Source organism: Protopterus annectens, chromosome 16.part0, assembly GCF_019279795.1.
Source record: "Protopterus annectens isolate FY-2018-M chromosome 16.part0, PAN1.0, whole genome shotgun sequence".
Taxonomy (NCBI): domain Eukaryota; kingdom Metazoa; phylum Chordata; order Ceratodontiformes; family Protopteridae; genus Protopterus; species Protopterus annectens.
The window spans coordinates 678,744,267-678,761,263 of NC_056750.1; the positions used below are offsets into that span (position 1 = coordinate 678,744,267).

Sequence of the window (16,997 nt, forward strand, 5' to 3'; positions counted from 1 at the left end):
AAATATCACATAATATTACAAAATATCTTGTCTGCTGTGAGCTGTTACCTACTATTTCTCCCTCTACTCTTGTCAATTACTTGTGCAAGTCAGCGTTTGGCATTGAAATTTCTTGTTTCCATCCACACAGGTATTTGGAAACATTGCTCTAGATGACAGCACATCCATCAATCGTCACAACAATTTCAGAACCTTCTTTCAAGCACTAATGCTTTTATTCAGGTAATAATATAAGATTATTGATATGTATATTTTTATAATTTGTATTTGTCTTCTACACAAGCTCCAGTTGTGTTTGTGTGTGCGTGTGTTTTTTTTTGCAATGAAACACAGATGCAAAATGTGTAATTCCACTTTGCTTCTTAACTGTCCTGGACACTTCTGGTGTGAACTGTAGGCCATTTCCTCTTACAATGTGTCCCTTTATTGGACTCCTGTTTACAATAAATTCAAGCAATTATTCATGGTTACAATAAGAGATATCAGTAAGTTTGATTTAGCTCAAAGTAGTGTAATTAGGTTAGGTGATATGGAGAGGTGTGATACATACACAAACCCACACATGTACATATATAATATATATATATATATATATATATATATATATACAAATAGCCAACAAATAATTTGGTTGACAAAGCAACACTCAATATATTGAAAAAGGAACCACATTTCCTTTTCAAATGTACTACCATAAGACAGCCACATTTGGCTTAAATTTGTCTGCACAGTGGTAGTGTTAAGGGAAGGGCATTTTTTTTTAAGTTGAGACGTGTTAGGTTTAGGGGCAGGAATATGGTTAGGTTAGGGTAATACACTACTAAGGTGGGTGCGGAGGACTTCCAGTTCTATTTTACAGAACTTGCATCTGTTGATTTCTCTCACATTTCCAATGGACTTTGTAAACCAGCATGTATATGGTCCATTGTCCTGGGATGATGATATTAGCCTTTCATTTTTTGGTTTCAGTTCACCTCTCCTTAAACATTCCTGCATCAATCCTGATCGACATGAGGTTGTTCCAGGAGTTTTAGGTACTTGCAGTTATATTTATGCCTTTTCCACATTTCTTGCCTTCTCATCTGATCCTTCTCCTTATATTCTTTTGTTTTTTGGCGCATTCAATTGCTAACTGATATTTGTCAACTACTGGCTTGATTTCCATTCTTGCATGACACCAATATGCTTCTGCTAAACTAAGCAGGGAAGTCATCTTAGATTTGCTCTGAAGCTTTCACTATATTTGGATCTGATGAGGTCAGTAGATATTTATGCAGTCCTATGATTGCAGATCTATATAACTAAAACAACTAAACATAAAACCAGTAAACTAAAATACAACCATGAAAGCCAGTAACCCCAAGCAAATTTTATTCAACTCTTATCACCTCTGTTTAAAAGTCTACATAGAGTTTAAGAAAGCATCAATAAAAATCTTTAAAAATACATCCTCATTAACACATCAATTAATTAATTTCATGGTTGTATTTTAGTTTACTATATGAAATCAGTCTTGAAGATGCTCATATATCCTTCAGACAGAGGAATATATCATCATGGTAAACATTAACTTTTATATCATTTGATAAGCGTGAAGCATTTTTTTGTCTTAATGTCCATTTGATTTAATATTATTTTGGCCGAGCCAATCACCCCAAAACTGTAAGTTAGAAGAGGAAGAGCAAATTGATTTATAGCTTGGACTTTATTCCTTGCTGTCAGTGAAATTTCCAGTATTAGTTTTGTTCGTCTGAAGTATTCCTTACTGAGCTTTATTCTTATTTTTCATGTTTTATTGCCGATCCTTCATACATTCCCAAATATTTATACTCTTCCTCCTGCTCAAGTTCCTTTGTATCACATTACTTTCTCAGGTTGATATTTTCTTGGTGATGTAGCTTTACTTTTTTTTTTAATGTCATTCTCAGATCATCTGAGGAAGTTTTAACAAGTTATATTTGTGACTTAAACTCCTCATTTGATAAGTATGTAGTTTTAAGCCAACAAAAAGTAGATGAGATGTTTCCATTAACTCGCTCCCATACCTTTCAACCTCTTACAGCAAGAAATCTGAACAAAGCCAAAAATAATGGGGGCAAAGGCCCAAAATAGTAACAATTTTAAATATTTATTTTACAAACTTAGTTGACAGAATAACAGCTTTTGTATTAGCATGAATTTTCTGAAGGGTATGAAGTCTGAACCTCAAATTTCTGTCATTATTTTCTGACTTTTATCTTTAATGACCTGCCAATGATTTGCCATAAAACCACAATTTTATGAAAAATGGACCAAAAATATATAGCAGAAATATGGACATTCTGTGAAAATCTTTACAGTTGAGAGGTATGTGACACAAGATAGCATGTAGTTGGTTTACAAATAATGAATAAATAGAAATTATCCAGGCTTATACTAAATAACACAAAAAAAATAGAGCTGTCATATTTTCATGTTAAGTAACAGTGTTGACTCTTGGGGGTTGGCTATAATAATGCAGTAAAACCTTTGCACTATAATGGGAAGAGATACTGAAGACAAATTGTTGTAAGGTGTAGTATGCCCCAGTCAGATAAACCCATTATTGCTGGTTAACTATATTACTATGCAGCTCCAAAACTGACTTCATTCAACACTCACAGCATATCTTACATGACTTGTGACTGAAGTATAACAGTAACTCTCACTGTCAATGGACTCAGTGCTAAATCAAAGACCAGAGCACTGAATTGCTGAAAGTATTCAGGGACATACAGTACATAACTTCTGTGATGCATATATTTTCAGGTATCCATCAAAGAAGTTACTGTCTTTTCAGTAGGCCATAAGGCATGGTCATAGACACACATCATCTGTTCCAGTAAACCGACATATGGCTTAAAGGAAGTATGAATGTGCCACAGAAGTGCCTTGGCTCACTGTTCGATAGGGCACAGACAGTATGCTCCAGTCGACAACTAAATGAGTCTCCGCTAATAGATGAAGCAATAAAATCGGTAATTGTCCCATATTAGAGGGAAGAATGTAATTACTTAGAAATAAGATGAGAATCCATTAAGGTTTCCTTGTGAGGAGATGTGATTTAGTATGTTTTTATGCAAAAAATAGGACATGAAAAAGGAAATTATTGATTTAGAAAAAGGAGAAAAAAAAGAAAACTAGAGCAGGAAATCCAGGTAATATGTTAAATCTAATTAGAATGTTTCAAATGACAGAGTAAAATTTATTGAGGTCTGCACAGTGCCCCTTTCCTACTCTCATCAGAGATTGCTTGAAAAGTATGTAGGCTAGGACCAAACTCCAGCGAATATCCTTAAACTAGGTTAGCCAAAAAATGATATGCTTAGTTTACTGAGCACAGTGGGTCCTGTACTAATCCAGACTTGATATTACTCCATTTCAAAAATACATACTTTAATATACAGTTAGACACCAATACTGTTATTTTATCTGACAAAACTAAAAGTACATGGAAGGTTTTAGGGGCTCATTTTAATGAAAGACAGCAAAGGCAAATCTGATCAAAAATTAAGAACAGGTGAGATGGTTTGGTAATAGATTTAAAGTTAGGAAAGGTACTTAATCCAGATGGCTTCACAGCTTACTCACAGAATATTCAAATACTGAATAGCCCTAGTTCTTGCTAGTCTGTATAACTACAGTAAAACTAATAGAATATATGACCCTTGTAAGTAAATCCACAAATATATCTATTCATAAAACTGGGAAGTGAGGCTTCTCACACACAAAACACCAGAAGCCTACATCTCTTATCAATGCTGATATGAAGACCGTAAATATCATCATGGCAAACATGTTCAAGATTCTTCTATCAAACCTAATATCGAGAGTCTTCTATAGAACCTAATTTCTAACTTCCCATCTTGATTCATGTGCAATCAGAAATCTGTCGCTCAGTTGACAAATCTATTTGAATGTTGATAGACTGACATTATTTTGGTAAACTTAATTTCATCAGCAGTGGAGTTTTCTCTTTTGTCTTCTGTTGTGCAACCTTAGGGTAGGTGCATAAAAGTATGAATCATGTGGGCAGTTTCTCTCCATATATGAGGAGCAGGAGGGTGTGCCCCTGGAAAAACCTTATCTCTGAGTTTCGCTGGACAATTGTTTTGGACATTTTGTTCTATCAGCACTCTGTTGATTGACATAAATCCATTGCACCACCACATGCTTGGCTGTAATATAACCAAAAGCCATGTACTCACTATAACAATAGATCTGTTATCTGATTCCATCCTTGCTCAATGTATGGGTCTTCGGATCCAAGTAGGATCCAGCTTCAGGCACTTTCATGCTTTGGATCTGGTACTCAGCCTCCTCCCCTTGCCCATCATTCTTCTCATTGACCCTTCTACCTTGGATCAAGTTTGTCTACAAGAAAAAAATTGGCAAGTGCACAGTGTTTAGGACAGAAATAAGAAGGACCACCTGTCTTGATAAGGATCCTCAAGAAGCCAAGGCTAAGTTAGCCAAAGCAGTCCAGAAGTTAAAATGCCAGCTACCGTACTGTACATGTAAGGGGGAAGGAGGGTGGGAAGTTGAGAAAGGACAGAAACAGACAGCAGGGATCTATTGTTACAGTGAGTACATAACTTCCATATTTGATGTTGTCTTTTTCATCCATTCCTCAATGTATGTGGCAGAGTCTCTAGCTACTGTAAAACTTGTGTGGTCTTATGGAATGATATTCCAGTGCACAGCTGAACCAAAGCAAGCTGTTGAGCTGGATTGTATGTCCAATTTATAATGTGAGAAAAAGTTATAGAACTTGAACCAGGTAGCAGCTGCACATGTCATTAAGAGGTACTTTGGAAAAGAAGGCTTTTCACAAAGCAATGGATCTAGAAGAATCTGCTTTAGAAGATGAAGGCAGTGATAAACCTCTTTTTCTCTAGACATAAGATATACATTCAGATAACCCATGGGAATGGGTAACTTTGGATGCCCCCTTTCCCATCTTGACAGGGGAGTAAGAAGCAACTGATCAGTTTTTCTGAAAGCTTTTGACCATTGTAAATATAATCTTAAAAGGCGATGAATGGCTAGTAAGTGTAATGTGTATTCACCCTTGTTTGAAATTTTTAGGAAAAATACAGGGAGATTTATGGATTGGTTGATAGAAGATTTAGAAGCCACATTTGGTAGAAAAGAGGGGTTAGTTCTCAAACACACGCAGTCTTTGTGAAAGTCCTTGTAAGGAAGTTTTTCAGACAAGGCATGGAGTTCAAAAATCCTCCTAACAGAAGAAACAGGCACCAAGTGCAGTGTGTTTCATGATAAAAAAGTTTCTTTAAGAAGGGCTTTGGACAGTCTTAATGATGCATTCGGGGTGTGATTGTCACCATTATGAAAGGGTGATATGACCGCTAACTATACTTTCATAGTGGAATAGGAGCTGAAAAAGGATCAAGATTCTTCGCAACTGCCCAGATGGAGAACATTGTCCATTTGCTTTTATAAATCTAATGTGTAAAAGGTTCCTGGGAAAAAGGCAGAATATGAACAACTGAGGATGAAAACCTGGACTGATTAGCCATCATTGAAAATGGAGAAAACCATGTGGTCAACTTGAGAGACTGAATGTCCAGATGAGGCAAACCTGACAGATGTGAGTGTAGATCTGGAGCTAAGCCCAGCATGAAGGGACGGTGCACTCACTACATGAGGCCAGAGGAAGAGAAACCATACTTGTCGAGGCAAGTAAGGTGCTACAAGGATGACAAGTGATGATCTTCCCCATTACTTTCTGTAAAAATTCTGGAATCAAAGGAATGGAAGAGAAGGCATAAATGAGTCCTATGTACAAGTTGTTGTTCAAAGCATCCCTCAGTGACTCCTCATCCTCCTGGCAGACCAGAGCAAAGAACTTGCTGCACTTGCCATTGTGAGGAGATGCAAAGACATCATAGTAAGTTCAGCCCTGACCATTGAATATCTGCTTCTTGACTACTGAATTAAGAGACCACTCATGAGGAAAAAAAGGACAGACATGCATAACCTGTTTGCTAATGCACTGGACTTCCCCAGGATATGCATTGCTATTAGAAATTGGTGAGAAGCTGTTGCCCATTACCATACTCTCATGGCATCTCTACATAATGTATTAGATCAAGTTCCTTCCTGCTTGTTGATGTACAAGACTACTGCCGTGTTGTCTTCCTGGATAGTTATCACTTATATGGGGAGAGAGTTCTGAAAGGACTGCAGTGATAGGAGGACTGCTCTTATCTCCAAGACATTGATGTGAAGACTGGCCTCTGATTGTGACCATGTACCTTGGACTTTCTTTCCCAGGTAATGTCCCCTCCATTTCAAGTGGGAAGCATTGGTGGTCACCATGGCTTGGAGAGGGAGAAGATTAAAAGGATGTCCTTGTGAAACATGTGATGACTCCAACCACCATCAGATGTGTTATGCAAATCTTCATTAAAAACACTTGTAAAGATAGACTGTAAAAGTCCACTGTAGAACTCTCATATAGTACCTGACCAGGAGAACCAGGGTATCAAATCTGTCATGGAGCCTAAAAGGTGCAGAATCATTCCTGCTGATGGCTTCTGACAAGAAAAAAGAAGTTATGTACTCACCATAACATTCCATATTTGTAGTCCATCTCGCCCTTCATTCTTACATGTGGGTTCAGCGCTGATCCTCTGCTCCGACTCGGCCGATTACAAAGCTTGAAGTCTCTAAGTCGGCTTGTGGCAAGGTAGGTATCCCATAAGGCACTAGTAAGAATCCCCAGATCTTGTTTGCTGCTGTCTATAAAAGTGATATAAAGTATTTCCACAAGGAAAAACAAAGATGAAAGGTCTCCATCCCTAAGGAAGATAGACATTATCTTATCTCCAGATCCTCCAAGGATACATGGACAGGGCTAGGTAGGTGGATTCGTAAGGATGAAGGGCGAGATGGACTACAAACATGGAACATTATGCTGAGTACATAACTTCTTTATGTACTGTAGGTCTATCTCGCCTCCATTCTTACATATGGGACAGTGTTCCTAGCACCTTTTTCTCGTGTGGCTCATGGGAATATACTCCTAAGAACCATGGAACCAAAGGAGGCTCTACCTCTGGAGGCCAAATCCAATTTGTAATGAGTAATAAAGGTATGAGGGGTAGCCCAAGTTGCTGCTGCACATATACTGTCCATTGGAATTCTGGCTTGAAAAGCGGCAGATGTGGATATAGATCTGGTGGAATGAGCTTTAATTTTAAATGGGAGTTCTTTGCCATTAGAAGAGTAAACAAAAGATATGCAATTTGAAATCCAGTTTGATAATGTTATCTTGGAGACTGGCATTCCTTTTCTTGTCTCCGAAAAAAAATATAAATAATTGGTCTGATCTCCTAAAGTCTTTTGTTCTATGTAGATAGAACCTTAACTGTCTGTGTACATCAAGATGATGAAACTTATATTCCGCTTTGTTTGTATAATTTGGAAAAAAAAACTGGCAGATCAATAGTTTGGTTAATATTTGTGAATAAATCTTTGGGACGAAGAAAGGGTTAGTGTGAAGGGAAGCTCTGTCTCTATGAAATATCAATTAAGGAGGTTTGACTGAGAGTGCTTGCAGCTCTGACACCCTTCTGGCGGATGTAATGACTACCATAAAAATGGTCTTCCATGAAAGGAACTTTAGATCACATGTATGTGAAGGTTCAAAGGGCGGTGAGGTAAGTTTTGAAAGAACAAAATTTAGATCCCAGGGAGATATAGGTTGTTGAAAAGGTCGTCTTAGTAAGGTACTGCCTTTTATAAAAAGATTTACACAATCTGTGAGCCATAATATTAGGTTCATGTTGTCCCAAATGAAAATTGGAGATAGCTGCTAACTGAATTTTGAGTGTAGCAGCAGCTGATCCCTAATGAAAAAGTTTGATTAGAAATTCTAACACTAAGGGAATGGAGGCTGTGTATGGATCTATGTTCCTAGCTTGTGCCCAGAGAAAAAATCTTTTCCTTTTGCTAGCATACAATTTTCTCATAGAAGGTTTATGAGAAGACGTCAGGATATGTGTAACCACAGGGGAGAAATCATGAGGCCTGACTAGGGATGGAAGTGGAGCAGCCACGCTGTTAAGTTGAGGGTGTGGAGACAGGGATGGAACGTGCCTGACATATGTGTCAGAAGGTCTAGTACTGGGTCCAGAGTCCATAGATCATTCAGAAGGTGAGGCCCGAGAAAGGGGAACTAAATCATATGAGGCCAGTAAGGAGTGATGAGAATCATTCTCCTTCCCAAAGTCTTTGCTTTCTGGAACACTTTCGATATTAGCGGAAAGGGAGAAAAAGCATAAAGAAGTCCCGAGGGCCAATTGTGGACAAGTGCATCTCTCGGTGTCTCCCCTGGGGTGGGGATAAGGGTGAAGTAGCTGCTGCATTTGGTGTTTATTGGAGTGGAAAGCAGATCACAGCAAGGCTGTCCCCATTTGTGGAAAATCTGTTCCGCTACTTTCTGATTCAGAGACCACTCGTGAGGCATCAAGATTGCCCTGCTGAGCTTGTCGGCTATCACATTGGTTCTTCCCATGTTATGAGTTGCAACTAGAAAGCGTTGGGAAGATATCGCCCACTGCCAAACACAAAGAGCCTCTTGACATAGGGGGTAGGATCTGGTTCCCCCTTGTTTGTTTATATACCATACCACTGACATATTTTCTGATTGGATTGCTATTGTCCCTAGAGGAAGAAAGTTGTAAAGTGCTTGCAATGCTAGTAGCACTCCTCTCATCTCTAGAACATTGATATGCAAGTGAGCCTCATGTTCTTGTCATGTGCCTTGGACTGTCCTTCCTAGATAATGCCCCCCACCCTTTCTGGGGTGGCATCCGTGGTCACAGTAGCAACGGGTTGGCGAGGAATGAATGGTCTCCCTGTCATTAGTTGATTGGACTGGATCCACCAATGAAGGTCTTTTTTGCAAGATTCCGTTATTAGAATGGGATGAGGCAGAGACAGTTGCTGAAGAGACCATTGGGAAAAGAGTAGCCACTGTAGAATTCTCATATGTAGTCTGACTAGCGAAACTATAGTTATAGTAGAGGCCATGGTTCCTAGAAGTTTGAGCACTGTCTTCACTTTGATCTTGTGTTGGAGAAGCAGGCTGTATATTTGTTGTCTTAGATTTTGCACTGTGTTTGAAGAAAAGCGAGCCATCATTGTGACTGTGTCTATTTCTGCGCCTATAAAAGTCACATATTGAGAGGGCGACAAGACTGACATTTTCCAGTTTATAGTAATGCCTAGCTGAGTGCATACTCAGATGGTTGAATCCCTGGCTTGTAGAAGTAGGTGCCTGGTGGTGGCAGTCTGGAGCCAGTTGTCCAGGTACAGAAACACTTGGAATCCAAGATGTCTCAAGTGAGCCGTTACTACTGCCATGCATTTGATGAACACTCTGTGGGCTGTGGTGAGACCAAAGGGAAGAGCAAGAAATTGGTAATGACTGGCTCCCAGCCAGAAGAGTAAATGACTCCTTGATGCTCTGTCCATTTTTATGTGGTAGTACACATCTTGGAGGTCTATGGAGCACATCCAATTCTCTTTCCCTAACAGAGGGAGTATAGACTGCAGTGTTACCATTCGGAACTTGGATTTCTTCACTGATTCCTTTACTTTGCTGAGATCCAAGATGGGCCTCCAGTCCCCTGTTTGTTTTGGCACTAAAAAGAATTTGGAGTAAGTTCTGAATCCTATCTGGTCTGTGTGAACGGTTTGGATGACTCTTTTGAAGCAACTTTTGGATTTCTATAGTTGCTTGGTCCCTGTGATTGGGTAGAACATATGGGATTCTTTTGGTTAGATGAGGTGGAAAAGAGAAGGGTATGGAGTATTCTCTGGAAATTATGCTTTGTACCCACTTGTATTGTGTGATGTCATGCCAGGCTTCTGGGTACAAAGATAAGCGACCACCAACTCGCTCCAGAGAAGCACAGTTGGGCCCCACTTCAGGAGCGCTGATAGGGACATCCACAAAAAGAATCGCAGTCACCCTGGTTTGGTGGACCCCCCTGCCTCTAGGGTGACATCTACCACTATTTCTTCCTCCTCTGCCTCTGGAGAAGGAATCACCTTGTGCACCTGGGAAAAATCTCTGAGAGTTCTTGAACCACATTTTTCTGCCTCTCTGACCTTTAGGATATGGTCTAGAAGGGATGGAAAAACATACTCCCATGACAGAGAGAGTCTTCCCTTCCTGCTCACATCTGGTGCGTGTGTCTTTTACCTTTGGTCCAAACAGAGAGGAACCGTCAAAGGGGGGATTGGTAAATGTAGATTTGAAGGGCTCCACAAAGTTACATAAGTGCATCCAGGAGTGTCTCCTAAGGAAAACTCCTGAACCCACTGCCCTGCTCACTCCATCTGCTAGCCTCATGGAGGAGGCGACAATAGAGTTTAAGGTGGACTCCTTCAGTTAAAGTACATTGGAGAGTATCTCCTAGTTCTTTTAGGAGCTCTCATTGTAGCCTAGTGAAATGGGTGAGGTAATTCAGCGATCTGAGTGTAAAAGCCGCTGAAAATAAAATACGCTTCCCGTATCTGTCCATTGTTCGGGACTCTCTGTTCGGTGGGTGGACAGATGAGGAAGTCTCTGCTAGTTCCTTCTTTGTGGCTGCTGCCACCACCATGGCATCTAAAAGCACACCTTTGGTCAAAAACTCTTTTTCCCTGGGAGCTGAAAGAAATTTTTTCGGCCTTCTGGGAACTGGTTCCATGGCATCAGGAGTATCCCACACATTTCGACTCACCAAATCTAACAGCTCATCAAAAGGTGGAGACACCCAAGAGGCTGAAGGTTGAGACCCAAAAGCCTTCAGATACACTGACTCCTCATCAGAAGGGGTGATGGTGGGCCAGCCGCCTCTCTGTTTCAGGATCTCTAGGATATCTGCAAAGAAGATATCATCAGAGGATGACCTAGGGGACCCTTCTGACACCTCAAAGTCAGTGTCAGAGGTAATGGACTCATCAGGGGAGTCTACCTGCTTCCTTTTGCAAGTTCTCTTCTGAGGAAGCTCCTCAGAAGGGTATTCTGGAGAGGTCTTCGAAGTCTGAGGGCCATCCAAGGGGGGCTCCTGAGGCTGTGGGTCTCTGCTGTCAAGAGAGAGAGATGGTGCTGAGACAGAGGTCGGAGCTTGAGGGGCAAGAGCATTGGTACCCTTGTGTAGAGCTGAAGATCTAGACAGCATGCTCCTCATCATCTTGAAGGCAGATCTTTCCAGCTCCAAGGACACCACCTGTTCCGAGGAAGCGAAAGTAATTCTCAGCTCCGGAGGGGTTGTCTCTGAGAAAGATGTAGGATCTGAGCTCAGCCAAGCCAGCACACAGAGAGGTAGGCTTGGAACCAAAGATGTTCAGGTCTGAGCATCCCCATCGGGGCCAACTTGTGAGCTTCGGCTCCTAGACACCAGGGATGGCACTGAAGGTGTCGGAGTGGAACTCTGCTCTGAGACAGACAGTTTGGGTGCTCAAACTGATGGTTCCATAACAAATGGCACTGATAGCTCTAGCTCCGAAAGACCAGCATGGCTCAGAGGAGGAACAGAAGCAGGTAATATGGCATTAGATGGCTCTGGAACTGATTGGGTCAGAGCCGATAAATTTGCTAGCACCGACAACTTCAAAAGTCTAAGCACCACCCTCTTGACATCCTCCGCAGAAAGACTCCTGGAGGATCTGGAAGACAAGGTAGGTGATCAAGATCTCTACAAAATCGGAGATCTAAGTGTCGGGGTTACCGGTAATAAATCTCTTGACTGGCTCCGAGGTATGGATTCAGTTATCGGCTCCGAAAAACTTGGGGCCGAAACTGGAAGGTCTGTCTCAATAACCTGAACCGGCTCCAAAGGCATAGGAGCCGAAGAGGTAGAAGGTTTGGCAATTTTGACAATTTTCTGTGGAGGTCCAGATTTAGCAGTCAGTAGGAGACTGTCTTTTCACCGACTTGACCTTCTCTTTTTTAGAAGAAGGAGACCTGCATTGAGAAGAAGAAGAGCTAGCTAAATCCTCCTCAAAGGAAGGTTTAAGGAGACCTTTCAAGATCAATTTGTTCTTCCTTATCTGGAGAACCCGGGAACTAAAAGAATGGCTAAAAGTACATGTCTCCTGTAGATGTATGGCTCCCAAGCAATAAACACAAATACTATGCCTATCAGTCAGGGACATTTCTTTGTGAACTTTTTAGGCATTTCTTAAAACCCGAAGGTTTGTGATCTTTACTTTCCTTAGACATACTACCACAACAACAATCACAGACTATAAACATAGAAAGATAATAAGAAGAGAGGACAAGGTCCTCTAACTTAAACAGGACTAGCCCTGAACAGAGGGGTAGGCGAGATAGAGAATAAGCAAGTAATAGACAAAGACTAGAGTAGGTCCTAACTAAAAAATGGACCTATGCCTAAGAAAATATTAGCTATAACTAGCACACAGAAATGAAGGGATACCACTAAGGAAGGCCTGCAGAAGCGACGTCCAACACAACAACAATATGCAATAAAACTTGAAAAAACACACTATTACAAGTTAAGAACTGTAAGCTATTAATGCTAAACTAACTATGATAGTCAAAAAGATTACTTTAAATATTTGAATAAGAAAAAATTCCAACTTAGCCATGGTCAAGAAAAAGAGCACTTCTGAACTCGTAGAGCGGCAAACGAGATCTGGGGATTCTTGCTAATGCATTATGGGATACCTACCTTGCCACGAGCCAACTTAGAAACTTCGAGCTTTGTAATCGGCCCATATGTAAAAATGAAGGTGATATAGGACTACAGAACATGGATGGTTACGGCTTGATGGTGAATGGATATGATCTTGCCTGGGGAAGATTTGCAGTTTGAAGTCTTGTGTCCAACTGAACTCCTATGAATTCTAAGGGTTGAACTGGATGAAGTTTGGACTTTGTTAAATTCACCATAATGCCTAGATCTGAATACAGGTGCAGCAAGGAATCCCTGGCTTGGATTAGTAGATCCCTGGTAGAGGCTTTGACAAGCCAGTCATCATCTGGCTTGGATAAGAAGATCCCTGGTAGAGGCAGTAATGAGCAGGTCATCTAAGAAAGGGAATACCCACAACCCCTGCAGTCGGAAATGAGATGTTACTACTGCCATACATTTGGTGAACACTGTGCTATGATTAAAGGACAGAGCTCTGAACTGAAAATGGCTGGCGCTTAGATGAAAGTGAAGGCACTTCTGGAACATCTATCTATCTTTATGTGTTAGTACACATCCTGAAGTTCTAGCAGTCATATCCAGTCATTCTCCTTAAGATGAGGGAGAATAGACTGTACTGTAACCATCCAAAATTTCACTTTTGTTGCAAAGCAGTTCAAGTAAGTTAAGTCTAGAATTGATGTTAGGAACCTGTTTTTCTTTGACACTGAAAATAACCTTAAGTGAATAATAGATCCTGTTTGGCCTGGTGGGACCTCTTGGATGACTCGATTGTTTAGAAGCTTCTTTATTTCTGAAGTAGCTGCTTCCATTTCAGAGAGTGGAATATTGCAAAGTCTTTTGAGGGCTAAAGGGAGGGTGTGGAATGGGATGAAATAGACTCTTGATATTAACAATATAACATCATACCCTGAAGACTCAACAGTGTTATGGACTCATCAATTTAAGGGGAAGGCCAGGATATCCACTTTTAATGTTGAGGTATTGCCCCTTCTTAAGTGTAGCTTGTAACATGTTTACAAATTCACAAAATAACAAAAAGCACTTCAGAAGCAATAAGGACTGCATTGAAAGGTTTCACCACTTATCAGAGATATAAAGGAGAGCCAAAATGTTTTTAAAAAATAATAATACATAAGCTTTATTAATGCAGCCACAAACACATTGCATTTTTGTTGTACACCACAACTTCATCAGATATCCCATTCATTAAGCTTCATCCCTTAAGTACTAATATTATTTAAAAACAGTCATTCAGTCAAACAAGTTAATTAAAAGACACTCTTGGAAAACACCCTTGGAAATCTTGCATAATTATAGTCTCTTAGAAGAAATAGCAGAAGAAACATTTTTGTCTGTTGTCACAAGTGAAATACCATCCAACCATTAAAACCTTTAGGACTCACTGTATATAAAAAAACCCTGTTAAATTTAAACTCCAAAAATACATATGTATAAATCCATAAATGTAAATATACATATATATATATATATATATATATATATATATATATATATAAATTGATTAAATATATGTGCATTTTCTCTTATACTTAGTGCAGTATAATACTGGCAATTTTGTGACCTCCCATATGAATTACATTTAAAAAAAATAATAAAAACTAAAAGTACCCACTGGATCTACCCATATTCTAATATTAAAATATGAAAAAATAATAACCCTTGAATAAATGACAAAAATATATATACACCTATTCCCAACTTTGTTAACCTCGTTATTTTGGTTCTCTCTTCTTCAATAAACTTGACATTCAAAGTCTTGCAGCTCTTAACTTTAAACCTGGGGGTAGTGAAACTGCCTCATTCAGTCCAGGGACATCTATTGGCCTCTAATATAAGCTGCCAGTATACTTCCCTAAACTCAATCCTCTTTTCCCTTGGTCCACCTCTAGAATCTTGTTCAGTCTTTTAAAGAACAAAAATGAAAAGGTCTGTGTACAAATCACAGTATGTTTATAGAGGGCATTCCTTACTTCCTTGCTCTGAATACTGTGTAGGTGTTCATAAATTATTTTTAGTTTCTGTGTTGTCTTCCCCACATAGAAGGGATCACATTTTTTACATAAAGCCACATAAACCACCCCCATACTTTCACAATTAGCAAAACATGTAGATTCCAAAAATGTATCTCTTGCTTTCAAATATATAGTTTCCATGTTTATATATGGGCACTGTGAACATGCTCCACATTTATATGTGCCAATTCTCTTGTTAGTATTATTCCATCTATTCTTGTGTGTGTTATTCTCTAATATTTCCTTAACATTATACCCTTTCCTAAACACAAACTGTAGGTGTTCCTTAAAAATTCTTTCCAACCCAGAAACATACGAAAATTGTTTCCAATTCTTACTAATAATTTCTATAATAATGTAGGTGTCATTAAAATTTATAACAAATGCCCCTTTATAACTATTACCTCTCTCTTCTTTGTCCCTTGTTAATCTCCAGTGTTAACATCGATTCTTCCCTAGGGGGACTCCCTGCTCCTATTCCCAGAATTGGTCTAAACATGCCCTGTCTTCTTTCTTTTATCTCTTCCATAATTTTCCTTATTAAATTTCTTGGATATTTCCTTTCAAAAAACATCTCCCTGATCTTTCCACATTCCTCCAAAAATCCTCATCAGCAGAAGTCATTCTAGAGCCCCAAAGTTAAGTACAGATGGAATGAATTCTGGGACTCTACTTTGAAGATCACCTCCTTCAATAAATTTGATTGTACATAGCTTATTATTAAAACTTTTAACAGTTCTCCTGCCAAAATGGCCTCATTTGCTCATGATACAGTCAACAAAAACACTTTCTTAGCCTAAAAGTATTTATTTTTAAGAAAAAGCAAGTTTTCTGAAATAAAGCAGCAATGTAGAATGCTTTTCCCAAAAGGAAACATATCTGTCTAGCAATGGAAAAGTGTTAGCTGACTGTTGATCACACAGAAGAGCATGCTTCTCAGTGGCAGGAAACTTTTTAAACAGTTCAGCTCAAGTCGACTAAAGGTTTGGGTGCATGGAATGTGTCCTGAAGCTTTGAAAGCTGACCATCTGTTCTATCCTATGCAGGGTACAACCTGGCTTAGGCTACTGCAGCAGTGATCAATATGAAGGACATAGAAAAAAGGGAACATGAACATATTTCCCCAAAATTTGAAAAAGAAGGGAAAGAAAAAGAGAGGCATCAAATTGTTTTTTGTTAACGTTAACAGTATTAACAATAAGGATTATCTATCTATAAAATATCAGGAGGCCAGCAATAGTGTGAGTCGGAATAATAGAGCGACAATAACCGCTATTGAAAATACATGACTTTATTAATCAGACCGGTTTCGGCTAAAAAAATAGCCTTCATCAGTGATAAACAATCCAAAATACAAAACCAAAAATACATGAATATTTATATACATCTCCAACCAATGAATGATTTGGTATATTCCCGCTCCCAAAAACTAATTAAATATACTATATATATATGAAATGGTGATTTTGTTAAAATTAAGCTGTACCAATGGCAGATAAATAAAAGTGTAACCACATAATACTAAATGAATGTTAATAAAAAAGAATAAAGGGTAAGCAAAGATAGCCAAAAAATATATGTCCAGAGCAAATAATGAATAATACAATGTCTCAAACAGGGTCATGAGAAACGAATCATAGGAGTAAACAAAATTGACATAAAGACATATCATAGAGGTGGACCAACAACATGTGTTTAAATTGACATAATCTTATAATGTAAAGACACCAAATGTCTACAAAATGATAAATACCAAAAGTAAAATATATTGACATATAACAAAGCAATTCTAAGTGTAATATAATTTATAAAAACTACAACATGAATGCCAAAATTATTTGAAAAACGCTAATTGCAGTATGACATAATAGATAAGCCATATACATAACAATGAAAGATGACCTTGTAGAGCTAATATTCAAAAATAGAAACAAATCACCAATAAATTCCTAAAAATTGTGGTTATAAATGGTCATTCAGTCCTGGTGGGAACAACGCACCCAATGTGATAATCCAGTATTTTTCTTTATGATTTAAAATACTATGTCATCCTTGAGAATTGCTTCGGTCACCAATAATTCTGTCAATAATCATAAATGAAAATTGTGCATTGTGATGTCTCAGTGTGTGACGATAGAGAGCATTGGTTTCTTTTTTAGTCTTGATGTCACTTCTATGTTCATTTATACAAGTTCTGAGTGATCTAGAAGTTTGGCCGATATAAAAGGCCGAACATTGACAAGTA

At 38.9% G+C, this 16,997-nt stretch overlaps 1 protein-coding gene across 1 annotated transcript in view; it reads left to right on the forward strand.

The window, feature by feature from the left end:
* The window catches only part of CACNA1B (calcium voltage-gated channel subunit alpha1 B), a 3,578,581-nt gene that overhangs the window by 2,898,858 nt on the left and 662,726 nt on the right, over nt 1–16,997 (forward strand). Inside the window, exon 37 of the mRNA XM_044058770.1 lies at nt 131–222. Coding sequence (XP_043914705.1) covers nt 131–222 — 92 coding nt within the window. The remainder of the gene's footprint in view (nt 1–130; nt 223–16,997) is intronic.